Consider the following 18,799-nt stretch of genomic DNA (forward strand, 5'->3'; position numbering starts at 1 on the left):
GTAGTTGAGAGGTCTTGAACTGTACTTGTGCATAGATTTTAATCCAGACTTTCCTTTAATTTCAAATTGTATTTTAAATGCCACATGAACATCTCACTTCCTAATGGGGAATATTTCTAGGAATTATTGTAAATATTGGCTTAATTTCTGGAGCCAGATAATGTAACTTCTTGCATTTATCACTTAGTTAGAGACCCAAATTTCATATTTACGTGGTCTTTATTGTAACATCTTGAGGTCTTTATTATTACATCTTGTCTACTCTGCAGAGGTCTGAAAAGGTGTAATAGGAAAATTCAAATGGTAAATCTCTATCCCCTTATAATAAATGAGTTTGGGACCCAAAATCCAGGTCACAGACACATGAGTCCCTAAACCAACATTTAGGTTATTATTATGTTTCTAAGGCTCTCTCTTGCTTTTTTGTCTTTTTTGGAATGTAACAGTGTGAAAATTAGCAATATTATATTTTCTCTGGACTTAGGTATGGGTACAGGACAGATTCATTAATAGACTCATTTGTTGTTAATTTGCTTGTGGCTAAAACTCAGATGTTGCCAGCAATTTCTAAAACCTAATCATGACCTCTTTCTGCAGAGAGGTGTTGATTGATTTGGGCTGGCAGGAGGAAGGATGCAGAGAATGGATACAGTTGCTGAAGGAATTTTGTTTTTTCCTCAGGTAGCCTTCAGAGAATCCTAAATTTTCTTGGTTTTTTTCAGTGTGTACATGAGGTTCCACAAAAACATCTGCATAGGGAGAAAATGAGAAAAGAAAAGGTACCTAGGGCTCTGTACCTGTACATGAATATTATGTAGTGATTTTTCTCACTAAACTTACATTGAGAAGTTTTTCACACTTTCCAAAACCTGTTCAGAGTATAATCCTGAGTAAAATGGATTAAAGTATGGTTATATTATGGTAGCTGGTTCAGGAATGGGTCTCAACAATCTCAAAAATATCCCGTTTTTCCAGATTACTTAATACTGATTTGAAATATAGTTTTCTTCTAAGATGTGATCATCTGGCATAAGACTCTATTAAATAAATCTTTGTAAAATAGTGTAAGGATTTCTCAGCTCTTGAGGATTTCAGAATACATGTTAGATGACAGGTGTGTTGTGAATATGAACCCTCAACAAAGATCAACTGTTCTCACTATGACAGCATATCCTACATGTCTCAGCTGCCCTTAGAGATCATGCCTTTTTCCAAACAAAGATTAGAGATGAAAAATATTATTAATTTAGTCTATCAAGGTTAAACTTCCAGTTTAAATTACAATTTTAGGAACTGTTATTACAAAATAAAATGATGAAACACACCATTAATTTTTCACCTAAACGCTGAATTCTATTTGTCTGTGTCAGTTTAAGATCCCACTTGTGTCTTCAAATTGAAAGAATATTTTCCAAAGGATTTTTTTAAGATCAAAAACAGAAGAAAATTTAAAAAATAAACCAACCCAAACCCAAAGCCTTCAGATGAACCATTTCTATGATTGCCACTGCTTCCTAAAATTCTTTTCTTACACTGAATATAAAGAGCATATCAGAAATAATTTTGGGTTTATATTTTAAGGTATAAAATAGGATAGGAATAGGATAAGAAAATAACTTTAAAATCCAGTTTCAGAAAACCTAATTTCCCTGGTATTTTAGGTGCCTATGTTGTGGGCTTGCCTTCAGCTATTCTGTAAGTACACAGATGGAGTACTCTTGCATTTATTTGAGAATAACTCCCTGACAGAAGATAAACCTTGGTTCATCTGTTTACTCTAGCTAACTACTGTCTCTTGGGAAATTGGTTATACTGTTTTGTAAGCAACAGAAGTTTTCTTCAGCAGCTCGCTTTCAGTTTTCTCTCTCACTGACAGGATGACTTATAATGTAGTTGCAAATTGCCATTTACAGGTGAGATCTAACAGTAACATAGATGGCTAACTTGCCACAAGCACTTATTTATTATTTTAGTTTTCCCCTTCTGTCAGATGAGAATTTTTTGCTCTAATTATTAACAAAGTTTTCTCCCTCTCTCTCTCTGTATAAATATATATATATATATATATATATATATATATATATATATATATGTACTATATAACTTACCATTGCAATTTCTGTTTGCCAAAAATACCTTTATCTTCTGTCTCTGGTAAATGACTTGCAACCAAGTTTCCTCAGTATGTCTTATGAGTATATACATTAAAACTGTGCATGTGGGGAACTCCATATTTGGGTGCTGTAGTGGCTGGGTAGCTCCATATGGAAGACTTGTCAAACTTGCACCATCACTTGCAGAGAGTGTAGTAAATTATTGTTAGAATACATTTGCTTTCAGAATCTGTAAATGCCAGTACATTAAGACATATAAAATTGGTCCAACCTTCACAGTCATGTTAGCTTGAAATAAAAGAAATCGAGCAAATAATCATATGAAATATTCCTCAATACACTTATTTGAGAGAAAAGAGTAGTTCCATCAGAGGAAGCACAGATCTGGAATTGTCTTTATAGAGTTTCTTTATACTGGTAGACTTGTCCAGAATGAAGATAAGTGTGTGGAACCTACTATTTATTCTAGTAAGTTGCATTACTTTTTAGGACTGTCATCACTTTACAGATGAGAACAGATTAATTTTTTTTCAACAATAACAAATAAGTCAATGTTTTTTTTCTAATCCCTTCTGAATATTTCAAGGATGTGTAAAGTTGAGTTTCCAAAATCTAATAACAAGGGGGCTGCACACAGTGCTATTGCTTCAGAAGGTCTACTGCTATTTAGAGATAAATGGCAATCGTTTTTCTCCAACTTTCATTTTGACATTTTAAAAGATAAGATGTACCTCTCAGCTTATATCAGCTAAGAAGTGTGTCTAAATATCCCTTTGGCATCTCTTTCTGAAATGTCAGATTGCTAAGATGAACAGGAAGGTAAAACTTTTTACTGTTTCAGAGCACCAATTTATTTCCAAAGAAGGGAAGGTATTTCTACCAATCAATAAAAAAATTCAGATGTGGAACCAAACAAATAATGGATTTTTCAGGCTGCTGTTAGTTTAGGATTGAGCTCTCAGAATTCAGTTGCATTCTTATCAGCATACTGAGAAGCTAGAAATAAAACATTTGATTTTTTCAAGAATCACATTTCTAAGACAATGTAAAAAACGTATCAAACTGAAGAGATACTTAAAAGAGAAAAATGTAAATTTCCAACTTTCAGATCATGAAAAGGTGAAATCTGGTCCCTTTTGGAAAGGAAGCAGCTCAGTGTCCCTTTTCCATATCTTAGTATCTAGCTTAAACTGCAGGATATTACATTTCGCTTGTTATTATTAACTGCACATCCTCCAGTTTTGATTTTATAAAATTTTTATTATTATTCATTCCTGTGGTCTGCTAAGGTCTCAAGAAATTATTGCAAAAAGTGATATAGTTGTAACTAAAATCTGTAAAATTTCCCAATAAAACTCTTTTAAACCTGGTAATCAGGTATTCCCTAACTATTATTTCTAAAATAATTTCAGGTATGAATTATTGCAGATAGGTTCACCATACGACCAGTCATATAAGACTAACAGCACAGAAGATCTTTTAATTACTGCTAATGCCTTCTTTGTCTGAGGTACTGGAATAATCAGAATAATAATAATGTAAAAGCTTGCTGAAATGCATATGCACACAGGAAAAAATCCCACAGAGCAGAAGGTTAAAGCTCATATCAGCCTAATGTTCTTTAGAAGCAATTTTTGAGTGAAGAAATTTTTACACTTTCTTGCTAAGTTATAAGACAAGATTTCTTCTGCTTAATTTGAAGTGTCAACCAATGCTCTACTAGAGTATGAAATTCAAACATGTAAGGAAAGATGAAAATTCAGCTCCAAATCTCTGAAGTTCAACTTTTAGTGTGATTTAGGGTTCATTTTGTATGAGCTTTCAATGGGATGTGGACACCTAAATCCTTCAGATATCTGCTGATCTAACCAGGCCCTCTGAAGACAAAGGTTAGAAGTATATCAGCTGAGGGGGAGTTAACTTATTTTACTGATGACTGTATTTTAAAGCCCAGTGAAATTAAATCTGATTTTCACTTTCCCTGCTTGAAGTTCTCAGACTGTTTCAAGACATCTGCACGAAAAGGTAGATATTCATATGTAATTTAGCTAATTTTGCATTTTGTATCTTGGTCTATTCCAGAACAAGCAATGGCTAGTATTATATTTCTTCAACAGAACCCAGTGATGCATTCCTGAAAAATCAAGTTTCTTTCCTGCAGGGGAAATCTGATTGGAGCAAAGAGACCTTTTCTGCAGTTATGTACACTTTTTCCTTTCCAAAATCTTCTAGTTATCTTTTTTATCAGTTACATTGGTTGCTAGAACAAATTCCAGGTATGCTTCCCAGAATTTCATCCCTACTACCCCATTCCGTTCTCTGAGATTTTCTAGACAAACCATCCTCTATTGCTCCCGCTTGAATTTCTCTCCTTGATCAGTAGAGAGGTGAAGTCCAGATCTCCTTCAGGGAATTCTGACTCCTTTTGTAAAGCAAAGGTCCAAATCTATCATTTGAATCTGCATGGCAAGGAGTTAACCACACATGTCAACTTCTTACATGAGGTACAACCAATCTTTTATATACACAAAAGTTTTCTTAAGACATTTGCAGCTGTCCTCAGGGAAAAAAATATCAGATACATGCATTCAAATAATTTTAGCAGATGAAAAATGAAGGTCTGAAAGTATCTTGTCTTTTTCAGCAGCCACTGTTGAGGAAAAAGCTTTGTTGTAAATGCTTAGACTCTGCCCTGCCTATATACTTGCTCAGCATTCAGGGAAATGAAATAAAAAAAATTCCTGAGCCAGAGATTGTATCTTCATATTCAAAAGTCCTTATTCCTTACACGTAGTTGTCCAGTCCCTACAGCAACCTGGTTGTACGTCACTGGAAAGTAATTTTCTGATCATACAGCTATGGAGGTTTTCTAGTTAGCATTAGTTATTTTCAACTGAGATCCTTTACTTTTTTCCACATAGCCCATGGTAGTGTACTGCATCCATACTGGGTTTTCATGGAAAGATTTTGGTAGTGGGGGAGGATACAGAGTTGGTTCCTGAATGAAGTTGCTAGAAGCTTCCCCCATGTTTGACAGACCCAATATCTTATGGTCCCAAAATGGACCCACCACCATGATGGATTCCATCATGATGAGAGTACCACCTCTGAGATAAATGATTTAGGAAGGGGAGAAATAAAAAAAAACTTCAGCCAGAGAGAGGTGAGAGAATAAGTGAGAGGAACAGCTCTGCAGACTGCAAGGTCAGTGATGGAGAAGGTGCCCCAGACACTGCAGCCCAAGATGCTGCCCATGGTAAGGCAGGCTGGCTCCCTGCAGTCCTACAGGGGAGCAGGTATTCACGTGCAGCCCCTGGAGGACTCCACACCAGAGCAGGTGTGTGTCCACAGGAGGCTGTGAGCCCATGGGAATCCCATGCTGGAGCAGCTCCTGGCAGAAATGTGACCCTCTGGGGAATCAATGTTGGAGCAGCCTTTTCCTGAATGACTGCACCCCCGAGAAGGGACCCACCCTGGAGTAGTTTGTGAAGAACATCCCACAGGAAGGCATCAAGCTGGAGAAATTTATGGAGGATTGTCTCCTATGAGAGAGATCCATGCTGGAGAAGGGGAAGAGTGTGAGTTCTCCCCCTGAGGAAAAAATGTGGCAGATACAGCATGAACCAACTGACCACAACCCCCATTCCCTCTCCCCCTGCACCTCTGCAGGGAGGAGGTAGAGAAAATTTGAAATGAAATTAAGGGAGTGGCTGAAAGATTTAGCTTATGTTTCTAATTACCTATTCTGATTGATTCAACTAATTTCCTGAAGTCTGGCCTATTTTGCCCATGATGATAACTGGCGCCTGATTTCTTCCTCTTCCTATCTCAACCCATGAGCCTTTTCTGACATTTTCTTTCCACTGTCTAGGGAAGGAGAGGAATATTACGGCTTTGGTAAGCACCTGGCATCCAGCCAGGGTCAACCCACCAGAGTATCCCAAGCAACTGCAATTATTACAATCCCAAAATATATATCACGTTAGTATACAGCATTAGGAGTTTCTAGTTTTCACCCCATAGTAGTGCTATTAGTATTATTTACTGATATTGTATGAAGTACACAGTTTCTTTGGACTTGATAATGAAATGGCTTGATAGAATGTATCTTTTCTTTAAAAGCTGCTTATTGAAATTGGTGAAATGAAAAGATTGGTGTACATAATTTCTTGGACAATGAATAGAAAGATTAATACTATCTACTTCCTGAAATTATCAGATGTTCTGTATTGATCAAAAATAAAACCAATACAGATATAATAACAGAAAAGGAAATTAAAAACGTACACAGCAGCAACCACCATAATAATTATAGGTGCCTTTTCTGAATCAAATCATTCAGCTAATTTTCATACACCCTCTTCTCCACATTCCATAACCTCTATTCTATTTCTTTTGTCATGTAGAATTGGTTGCTGCATAATCTCCAACCCTGTTTTCCACATTTCATAAAGATTATTACATTTTTATAACTATCGGTCACCGAAAAATCTGCATGTGTTCTGGCATATACAGTCCCAGACACAGCTTTCTAAGCCTCTAGTCTGCAGCAAGACTACCTTAAAGTCTGAGAAGTTGTGAATATACACAGGTGTTGAGAGGATTTTTTCTTTGCACTTAAATTATATAAACAGTAAAGGAATACTTTGTGTAATTGTGTACATTGTGTAATGAATTTAAAAGTATGTAAATTCTTGTATCAGTTGTGAAACTCCAGTAATTTATTTTTCCATTTAGGTATTCCATTGGCCTTTGTTCGCTCATAGGTACAGAGATATAATTAGATACAAAAGAGAAGAAATTGCTGAATATCAGTAATTTCAAGAGAAGATTTCTGCTGCATCTCTAAATATACTGGCTTTTCTTAAAATTTTCACATTTCTGCTCAAAATCTTGTAGAAGCTTGTCCATGCTCAGAAGACCTTCCCTAGTTACTCATCACCCCTTTTTGGTCTGCAATGTGGATCTTTGTCCTACTCATAGTCTGTTGCAGATAAGTAAGAGTGAGGAGCTTTCAAAGATAAACTCAGTTTGCCTATTTAAGTTGTCCTTCCCTGTTTCTATATCCTTCTCTGTGTTAGAAAAAGTCTTGTATCCATATTTCCATGTATGTCCAGTAGAAATCATGATCTATGTTAGTGGATCTAGCTGAGTTTCTAACCTATTGAAGTTTGCCAGTTTGCAGTTTGCTACAGATCTGCCACAGAAAATGGTTTTAAATCCACTTTAATTGCATCCTTTAGCAATATTTGGAGGAGATCAAAAGATTTGGACCAGCTGCAGTGCTCTTGCTCTTTCTCCTCTGAAATATTCTGCTCTCTGTTGGTTGTTGTCCAGTATCTGCATTTTTGGCCCCTGGTGCTGGCCAGATAAGATGATGGAGGCTCTCTGTTCAGTGCATACATGGGTCTTGAAGGTCTCTCTTCTCTTTGCTCAGCATTTTGTTTTCACATAAACATATAAACAAGACAAAAAGCATTAAAACAGTCATTAGGTTGCTTTAGGAAATAAAATATTATTACTAATATTTTATTGCAAGGTACTAATTATTGACCACATAAATAATTCCGTATTTTCCTTTGTGTTCATATAAGCCAAAGAAGAAGGAACCCTAGTAGAGATATTGAAACGGGAGGATGTCACCGTTGGGCATAAGTATCCCCTGAACAACAGGTGTAGGTGTAATCCTGTCTTGTGGTAGAAATCATTTTCCTCATGTGGGGAAAGAGTGATTATTGTGATGCCTGCAGGTCTGTGGACTCACTAAGGGTGATGTGCTGACCTTGAAAAAAATGCAGCAGATTATCTTATATCCATTGCCCTCTTCTTCACTGAAGGGTTCTAATCCCTTGTCCTCTTCTCCCTGCGGTTCCCTACTTACTGTAGGCTGAGACTCCTGCCAGCCTGATCCCAGCAGTGCTGGGTTGATAAGGTCACCAGGTTAAGGCCCAAGGCTTGAGCTGGTGCTTAACATACAGTGTGGATTTATATAGCCATTTTTTCTTTTTCCTGCTTCCTTAATTAGTATTTAAATATTCCAAGTGAAGTGGAATAGGTCAAACAGAAGCCATTAATGACCTGAATCCAGAATATTTTGTAGCCTATTTACTGGAGTGCTCATCTGGGGAATACAACAGACATGTCAAAATTTACCAGCTCTCTCATTTAGAGCACACTGCACTGAGGTTTCTCACATCCCAACTGCATTGCCCTAGCAACAATATTATTATTTAAAAGTGAACAACCTCTTTTTTTTAGTATTGTAACTAGCCCTCTGCTTTTAATATGCCTAGCCTTAAAAAGACATTGCACATTAAATATTTTACTTAATTTTTTTGTCCTATTCACAGAATAAGATTGTTATACATAAAATAGTTATGAAATGACATAAATACAGAAAATTACTTTTTTCACCTGAATGAGTTTGAGCAGAATCGGATTATTCATTAGTTTTGGATGTTTAGTTTTTTTTTGTTTCATTTTTCTACTAGAGTAGTAGAAGGTATAGCTGTTGAACTCTAAAATCAAGTCCCCATCCTTAACCATGGACTCCTATGCTTACTAAGTTTTAAGGAGATAATGCCTCAGCCCACAAATGCAAAGGATATTTTACCTAGGCTGGCAGGACTACATGCTCACTCTGGATTCTGAAAGTCACACGGTGTTCTCCTCAAAGTTGTCACCAATTGTCAAGGTTTTTTTATACTTACAAGACCTTATGGGTTTTCAGATTGTATTCTAAGTGACAACTCTGAAACCAGAGGAATAGTAAGAATCTCAGAGTTTTAGCTGTTTGGAATTTAGCAAATCAATCTGTTGATGTAAAGGTGACATTTGTGACCTGATGGGGCAGTCTTGTGTGCATGAGAAATTGTGATGTGCAGTCAGAGGTATATATCCCTGGAGTAATCTTTTTATAGAAATATATATATAACTTTTTAAAGTTCCCATTCTCATTGAAAATCAATACCAATCACAACCCAAAGTGCCAAGAGGCTCTAGCAGACATGTGGCAGTGGATTAAAATTGGATGGCTGAAATTGTAGCAGCCTTCAGCTGCACCCTCCACTCCTGTGATGGATGTTGCCTCTCCCTGAGCAGGGACAACTGATCTGCTCATGAATCTCCTGATCCACTGCAGTGCTCATCAAAAGTAAACTGACTTGGATTCAGGCTGGCTTCAGAAATTTTTCTTGGGAGAGAAAATGTTTATTATATGGACAGCAAGGATACCTAAGAAATTTCAGCAATCTGATTTTAACTTGCTGCTGAATGACCACTGCTAACTGTAAATGTAGAACTCAATAGGTTCCATCAGGTGATTTCAAAGCAACAAAAATGCCTGTTTGGGTGCCTCACTCCCCCACTGGGCACCCAAAGCCCCACTGACCACTTGGGCAGGAGTTCTGCCTAACTTTGGTGCTTTTCTGAGAAAAAGGAGAATTGCTGCTGGCTGAACTGATGAAGACATTGTATATACATTCCCTTTTTCTCTGTCATCTAGTTTCATAAATATTATCACTGAAGGTTTGCAGAGAAAGTTAGAACTGGTAGAATGTGGACAGAAATGAACAGAGCACCTAGACACTTGAAAGCAAGAAGGAAGTAGAGAAAAACATGAAGATAACACCTTGGGTACTACAATAATAAAATGCTTGTGGAGAGAGGGAGATCATCTCAGTGTTACTGCCTCCTCATTTCTGAGTCATGGAATGATGATGGTATCAATATACAATCCACCCTACATGAGACTATGTAGCAGCAAACAATGTCTTCCTCAGGAGCCATCAGATAAAATCCTCCAGTCAATTTTGTTTTTATAGGCATCTAGGGACATAAAAATCTAATTTCTATTTGCTTTAGGACATCCTGTCTGGATTTTGGTTTTTAGGCAGTTCCAAAGTTACTGTCCTGTAGATTTTGCCTGCCAATCCTGTGGGTATGTTTTTGATAATGTAAAGCATTTAAAACAACACTGGAAATCTTTCTTAGGCACCTGAATCACACTGCAAGCACCTGTATCAGGAACATCCAGCAGTACAACAGTACTTTCCTAGCTTGACTTCCAGTCTAATTTGAATCAAAAACTGTTCACGCACACTTTAATGAATGCAACAACAGCCATTTTATAGTATAAAATCCTGAGTTTTTAAGGGGAAATCTGATTTGACTACATCAACAGCCAAAAGCTTGTCACAGATAACCTTCTAGCATACTTGAGCTCTGTCTCTGCAGCATTGCTCTGATTGATAAATCATCAGTTACTATTTTCTTCACCAAAGACACGTAGTGGTCTGAGTTTGAAAAGTTAGGTATACTACATAGTAAGGAGCTATTTTTACATAGCAACAAACCTAGAGGAATTAAATTACATTTGACTGGTAATTTTAAGTCTATATCTGTATACACAAAAAGAGTTTTGATTGTTTGTATTATAACTGCAAATATCTGCCACTAGGGTGTCCTTGAAGACCTGCTGTGGTACTAATCAGATTTGTCAAGAAGAGACAGTACCTTTCTATTCTCTCTTACACATCATAAACTCTGACTGATATCCCCAAGGGGAAGAAATGCATAATGTGTCATTTATGACCTGTTACATGCACAAATTACTTGCATCATGTATGCAGTAGGATGACAAAATGCTATTGATTTTGAATTTGACTTAGGAAGCTGATCTTTATTCTTAGTTGTCACTTGGCAGATTTTTCTTCCTGCTCTGAATTGTTTGATCCAAAATTTTTGTTTGGAGAAATGGAAGCAATGATGGTTTTATTTTTTATTTAAATTGCATACATTCTATCCTAGGAGATAGACATTTATGAGCAGAATAAATATTCTATACATAAGAACAAATTTCAAATAAGTAACACAAAACATGTAATATGGCAATCTTGTTTTTCTTTTACAACTCTGCAGTGTAGCAGAGCAGTTTTTCAGGGCTTGAGGCAAGGCACTGATCAGCAGCAAGATGCTTGTGCAGAAGCAAAATTAAAAGGCAGAGCTAAGGCAACCACTCATTATTACAATGCACTACATAATAATTTTCTTTTAGAAAAAGAATCCTAGAACAGATTAAGACATGAATTTGAAAACTCAACAGGTATGACAGATTAAGAATTAGAGAACCTCTTCCAACAAAATTGTCCTTCCCAATTTTGTTTGTTTTTTTGTCAGATGCATAAAGGGGAATTTCAGTATCACATTAGGATATGGTTTTAACATTCTACAGGAAAGGAACAAAACCATTATTCATTAGCATAAGGATCAGCAGATTTGTTTGGACAAGATAGAAAGGAAAAAATGTATGTATATAACATAATATTAACGATTTTATCCTTTCTTCATTTATTTTTTAAAGAATATAAATGTTGTGATTCTCAGAGAGAGTCTAAATAGAGATTGTGATGGTAAATATAGGAAAGTCTTTAACAGCCTGTACCTTAGCTCCAGCAAAACTTTCTCAGTACCTATTTGCCATTTTCTATGCCAAAAGTGAAATTGAATCTGCTTACCTTCATACAGAGCAACTCTGTCACACAGAAAATATCATTTTTATAAGTTGTATCAAGTGACAGAAGACAAGCGAAAAGCAAATTTCTACACAAACCAGGTGCTACCTGATTCCTTGGAAGTTTAGGTGTCGGTATGGGCAAGGGTCTCTTTAATCATTGAAATTAATTTATGCAAGTTAGTGTCAACAGCCAGACTAAGAACACATGTAATATATCTCTGAAGATTTTAACTCTAACAAACAAGAAGATATTGGAATCTAAGTGGAGATGCTGTGGTCTTCTACTAGTTTGAACTGTTGTCTTCAGAATATTTTACTTTTTTTACTGTATATAATGAAAAAAATATACCTCCCTAGATTGTTTAAGTTATCAAAATGTATTTTATGAAGCAAATAAAGGTGAGAACTTTCAAACATGATTAGGTTTCAGTTACCATAGTTTTGGTTTGTTTGCAGAATTAACGGTTATGTCCAGAATTATCATTTTTAGTACCTGAGAAAGTAGGTTAAGTCACTACTGTTACTGTCCATTACATAGTTAATGTGTGTCAGCTGGTCACTTAGCTAAGTAACATTCAACTTCCTACCAGCTTTTTATTACCAAACCTATGCTTCCTGCAATCAAGTTTGCTTTGCCATTGTAACTTAGGAGATTATTTCATTAAGTAAAAAATTCCACAAACAAAGGTATTTAAAATCAGCTAGAATCTTATTCAGAACTTTTAAGGATCCTGGAAACGGAAATAATTTCTGTTTCTGTGGGATGAAATGAATTGTATATATTGCTATTGCTACTGATACACGTCCTTCACAGCAGAATTCCAGCCAAACCTAGAGTGGCATAGATGCAGTAGTTCCATTAAAGTCAATGGAAGTTCACTTAATCACATCACCTGAGAATCTGGCCTACAGCCCGTAACAAGACAATCCTTTGGAGGGTAATAATATTTTATGCTTTCATCAATCACTCTCCTAGGCCTGTAGCTATTTGTGGCAGACTCAAAAATGTCATGTAATAAAAAAGGCTGGTTGTGACTATTTCTTCCAGAAAGTCCAAGAACCTCTTTTTAGTAATAAAATATTTATATTTATTTTAAACATTCTGATGACAAAACAATATCAAAAGAGCATTCATATTCTTGGCTTTAAGGCTCCAAGCTGTTACACTGCTTTCCTCTGTTTTGTCTGTCTGTGTAGGACCCATGTCTACAACCACGACGATAATAGATGGTAAGAACGGCTCCGTTCCTTCGTCATCCATGAAAGTGGGCAAGAAGTCGGTGACAGAAGACTTTGTGAACACGTTCAGCTCTCCAGCAGCATGGCTTCTTGTTGTTGCTCTGATTGTTACCTGGTCAGCAGTAGCTATTGTAATGTTTGACTTGGTGGATTACAAAGACTTAGCAGGTAAAACTTAGCATCTTCTGTTTGACACTTTGTATATTCACATTTAAAAATTTATTAAGCAGCATCTATTACACAAATGTGCCACTGTCTCACCTCCTTGGGGACAGCACAGTGTCTCTGCTGAGTTTACCAAGAGAGAAGATATTGTGAGAAATGTCAGAACATATTAGTTTACACCTCATACACCTTTATAATTTAAGTCTCTCCATTTTGCAGCCCATCCTCATCCTGGAAAATGAATATATTGACAGTAACATAAAATATATATTAGCACGTAAGGTCAGATTTCTGTTTTCAAATTTCTGTATAATTTTTTTTCTAGATAAATGAAATTAGTATTAATTAATATTTTCAGAAATATAGTCTTTAACAGTTGCCTTGAGTATTCTGATATTTCCTTACGCAGTTCAATGATCAGAAAAATGTAGAACACATTAACATTAAAACTGATCTTCAAAAACCATAAGCACAGAGGACCAGATTCTTAATATTAGCTAAAACACACCCTTGTCTTCAATAATCTAGCCTGGTTTTAAGACTTAGATAGATAAATGAACAAGATCAAGCTTTAGGGTAAACATAAATATGATTGATTACAAATATAGTGATTACAGGGGACAGTGATGAAAATGAAGTGGGTGGTACAAGGACTGTGATTCTAGTTGAGGAACAGAGAAAAAAGAGCGGCAAATAAAAAGAAATAGAATATTTATGCCTTTTATCTGGCACTAATATTAAATGGAAAATAAATTAACTACATATGTTTGTAAAGGCTATGTAGTGTTCAGCAAGCCTGCAGTGGTAAAACCTTTGTGAGGCCAACAACCATTAACACTTGGGAAACATATATGTGAAACAGAAAACAAATTATTAGGGTCCTTGTCTTCCTTAAATGAGAACTCCAGCTCTAAAATTATCGCATCTGTCACAATAATTAACTAGGAATTGAAATTTGGATTTCAGCCTTTTAATTCAAAAGAAATTGAGTTGATGTTTTGGAGTAAATTTCCTGGACTTTATTAGTTTACTGATAGATATATAGATTTTTTTTGTCCTGCTATATATCAATATTGACTTCAAGATTTACTTAGAAAGCTTTTGAAACACATATAGATCTTGAAAGAAACCAACAAATCCTGGATCAATAGATGTCACAGAGCTTGAAATGTGGAGAAAACGCACCACAAAACTTTCTTAAATTTTCTTCTGATCTGTCTTTGTTTTCAGAAGGACATCTCTGGAGTACTAGGAAAACATAAAGTTATTTTTGAGACATCCTTCCAAAATAAGCATCAGATTTTAGTTTGGACACCAAACTCTTGATGCTACAACAGAGAGACAAGCCAAGAAAGAAACTGTCCTACTCAACTTTAGTTTTTTAAATTTTAATATTTAATATTAAATATTAATCAGCCAATCGATCAGCCAAGCAATTAATCAAGTTCTTAATATGTTTTCAATGAACAGTCAAGAAGCAGGACATAACTTAAACTTAACTCTAAAACAGAAATTTCTGAACTTGCTATCAGGTCACACATGGTCAATAAACAAGGGTAAAGGTAGGCAATACAAATCTCTATCTGTACCAGACTCTGAAAGAAACTTTCTAAGCAGATGGAATTCTGTTCGCATTGTACTGGTTAAATGAGCTTAAATCTCACAAGTGTTGATGGACACTGCCATTTTCAGACCAGGATGTAGAAATAAAGCAATGTTAAATTTAATCTCCGGGGTGAGTTTTTATTTTGTGAAGGTCTCTGAGAGATATTTCAGTATTTAGAGTTCATGAGTTTGTTTCTTTTCCTTCCCAGCAATACTCCTGTTCCTAAGTGATTAATTAAGCCAGCATTCAAATCAGGTCTTGGTGGTCAAACATTAAGAGACAGAACTGCTATACTTCTTTACACCAGGATTTTTTAGACTGTTTTCTGTATTTACATACATATAAGAATAGTTGCATAGCTTTTATCACAACCCTTAAGTTTCTACTCCCGATTTCTTACTGTTTTTTTGAGTTAAACCCAGTAATTTGTAAAAATGCCATGGAAATAGCTGAAGATTGTACATAGAATCACATGGCTGGCATTATTGATACTAGAATGATTTTCTCTTTTGGACAGTTTGCCCAGTGGAAGTAATGCCTCCTTTTCCTATAGAAAGTAGAATTTGAGGCATATTTCTAAGTGGTACCTTAAATCTAAAACCCAGTATATTTTTTTATCTTGGGTTTGATATTGCTCTTTGAAAAACCCGACCTACATAAAAAGAGTAAATAGTTATACTCAGGATTGTAAATTTAGTTTTGCAAGCAAGATTAAAATTTATTTCCTAGTTTTCAAACACAAATGAAAGATGCCAAAAAAATTGTATTCACCTGTGTGCTTTTTAAATCCATAAACCACAGAAAAAAACAGTGTATTTCTCCTCAAAGAACACTTGCCTTTCATAAGCCAGTGCTTTCAATCTCTTTCCTGTTTCTCTACCTGAAGTTCCATGAAGTTCATGCTCAGAAATTATGCATAGCATATGAATGAGGCAGGCTGAGAGAGCTGAACTCAGCCTAGAGGAGACAGGAGGGTGACCGAGGAGCAGCCTGCAGATTTTTGAAGGGCAGTTAAAGAGCTTCCAGAGGATTCTGCTCTCGGGGCTCCCACAGGGACTTCCACTACGTTTCTGTGCCAGAAATGACCGTCTCCATGGCAGAGCTGTTGCAGTGACTGCGCCGCACGCGAGTGAGCGCAGCAGAAAGCAGGAGCAGGCTGACCTGGTAAACCAGTCAGGGAACTGTGTGGCTGAGGAACAGGCTTGGATTTTTTCCCCCTGGTTGCACTACAGAGCTGCTAACCTCTGGAAAATACAGGAAGGGCAATGCCCTAGATTGTGAGCTGCCTAGAGTACACAGAGATTCATGGAGTTCAGTAGAAACGCTACACGTGAGCTGAGAAGGAAGTACTTTAAAATTGAATTTGAGCTTTCTTTTCCTTCAATAATTAACGATTTTACTCTCATTTGCCTGAAAGACAAATAATTCCAAAAATACATAAATTATCAGTTATATGTATTTTAGCTCTTATATAGTCTTTTAATTTATCAGTATGAACTTCACACTAGCCTCTGTGATTAGAGTGCCATCTCTTAGGTTTTGCTTCTTAATTGCTATGGTTTCACATCCTTTTAACAGTAAACTATCAAATTTGTGAAATTTTGACAATTTATATAAGATGATATTTGCCCTGGAATTATATGAAGAAGAGATGCTTAGTTTCATCCTAAAGTAGATGTGGTAAATTGTTTTTTGCTGGCCCTCTTTATTCAGCATTTGTAAAGTAGTTTTTGGAACCAAGGGAGGCTGAGGGAGGTTAACACTTAGTGTTTAGGTAAGTGAAGTTAGATTACATGAATTCAAGATCTGCTCACAACAAGATTTAGGATACAGTTTTGTGTAATTTTACACATCCAGTAGCTGATGGCTGTAAATTCTATAGCACTCTGTATTATTGAGGAGGTGCTGGTTATGACATAAAATATAACAGGGGGATCCTGTGTCACAGTTTGCATGTGTAAAGCTTTGCTTCCTGGGTGGTTATGTGTCAGGTTGTTCAGAAGATAGGACAGGGATAGAATCTACAAATCAGCTTCATCTTTAGCTTTAGCAGTGGATTTCAAGGAAGGTATGAGACAAGAATTCGATTTGTACTGAAAGTTTCACCCCTGTTCTATCTACCCAGAAGAAGGAAATTAAATTTTGCAGTGTTGTGCTTTAGTGTATTATGCTCATTCCTTTGAGGAATCAAATGAAAGCTTGCATTCCTATCATGCTGTATTGTACAACAATGAACATGACTGAAATATTTCCAACGTGGTATGAAGGTGACATGCATTATAAAAACTTGAGAGAAGAAACTACAAATCTCATGCAGTACACAATGTGTACAAATATGGAATAAGTACTATACCACATTGAAGAATCTCATATATTTTCAATATTTTCGGAAATGAAGAAAAAAAGTTAATTTTGGCTTCATGTGTGCTTTGCAACAGTTCATTACTTCCATTCTTTGTGTTAGAAAACACACCTTTTTAACAGGCTTCATAACTCATGAATGTATTTCATGCATTTCTTGTACACATAACTGGATTATACATTTTAATTGGTAAATGCAACTCAATAATTTAAGATTATTTTAGTCCTTTAAGACTGATTGCCCAGGAATCTATATTTGCTAATGGGCTAATAGAGCATTCAAAATTCCCTGCCATCTCTGTGACCAATTACAGCTAATTAACATCCCCCTAATTTCAGATCCAGAGTGTTCAATAATAAGATTAAATTGACAGTGATTTAGCCAGTAACCTAAAGGCCAGACTAAATCAAACCTAATGGAGCCTCACCAAATCTATGAAACCCAAAATTACCTACAAAATAATATAAGAGAAAACACAGAAAACACACACAGACACACTTAGCAGAATCAGCCTGCTAAATTGTTTTGATAAGTAAAAAAAACCACGGGTACACTCTTTGTTGGGGCTAATTTGTTTTGCTCAAATAAAGAGGCTTTTTAGAGACCTGTAGCAAGGGCAGGCCTTTGTGGAGGTAATGCCTTTAGGAATGGGGAGTTAACAGTGCAAGGAGCTCCTATCCAGTCAGCTGCTTTCTTTCATTATATACCTCTAATCTTTTTAAGTTAATGCAAACATCTGGCCAAATGCTGTGGGGCTTCCCATGGTTGCTTCTGAATAACACAGTCTGAAGTCATCATTTCCTTGCCTGAACCTGTGGTCATTTTTATTACTGTCTTACAGTCACAGATAGATTTTGTCTGGCCTTGAGGAGTATATGATCATTATAAAGAATGTACACATACATTTTTCTTCTACAATATCATCTCACTGTAGTCACCCTGTTGGGCTAATGTTCACTGGAAAGTTTTAAGAACGGCAAAAAGAAGAGTGTAGCTATTTTTGCTCCTATGTTTTATGGCTATGTATACACCAGTTTTTGAACTGAAAATATATTTGCATTTGGTAAGGAAAAAGAATGAACTTCTGGATTAGTTTAAACCACCAGCAAACTTAATGGAACATATAATTCTTTCTCTTTTCCAGGCATGCAAAGCCTTAGACAAACCTCCTATTCTGAAATGTATCAAAACAGAGCTATAGTCTTCTGAAATATATTTTATACTGTATTTATAAATGTAAATTCAAAGCATGATTGAACAGCTTATCTGCTTTAAAGTTCTTAATGAAGTTCTTAATTGAATTATATAAGACTTCAATTAATGTACCTAAAACCTACAAAAAACTTTTTCTCTCTTCCATGAAAAAATCCTTTAAAGGGATTTAAGCCCAATTCCAGTTTAAAGAAGGGCTGCTCAGATGACATCTGGTTTCTCATGTTTCAGTCTGCAGCAGATTTCATAGCTGAGTTATAAACCCCTAGAAAATGAGTTTATACTGAAAAGAATGACATTCTATGAACTATTGCAGTATTGCAAGTGCTGCTTTCATCCCAAAAGGTCCAGTGTATAAAAGATGATAAAATTTGATAGATTAAACTTTGTGAGGTTATGCAGTTGAAAATATGAAATTCCAGAAACTGTCTCAATGTATAGGGAAGGATCTAAGAGGAGAATTCTTGGGTAAATTTGCTTCATGGGACACAAAACACAAAGCAAATTTGCAGTGCATAATGGTATCTGTGAAATTTCTAATTTTAAACAAACAAATCAAACCAGTAATTCATTCCAGTAACAATTGC

General features: G+C 35.9%; 1 protein-coding gene across 7 annotated transcripts in view; it reads left to right on the top strand.

Annotated features, from left to right (window-relative positions):
* TRDN (triadin) overlaps positions 1-18,799 on the top strand; it is a 225,288-nt gene that overhangs the window by 17,524 nt on the left and 188,965 nt on the right. For all 7 annotated transcript variants that reach the window (XM_059842181.1, XM_059842185.1, XM_059842183.1 and 4 more), the window contains exon 2: positions 12,826-13,035. In XM_059842181.1, the coding sequence (XP_059698164.1) occupies positions 12,826-13,035 (210 nt within the window). The remainder of the gene's footprint in view (positions 1-12,825; positions 13,036-18,799) is intronic.

The sequence above is a fragment of the Haemorhous mexicanus genome, chromosome 3 (genome assembly GCF_027477595.1).
Source record: "Haemorhous mexicanus isolate bHaeMex1 chromosome 3, bHaeMex1.pri, whole genome shotgun sequence".
NCBI classification, from domain to species: Eukaryota; Metazoa; Chordata; class Aves; order Passeriformes; family Fringillidae; genus Haemorhous; species Haemorhous mexicanus.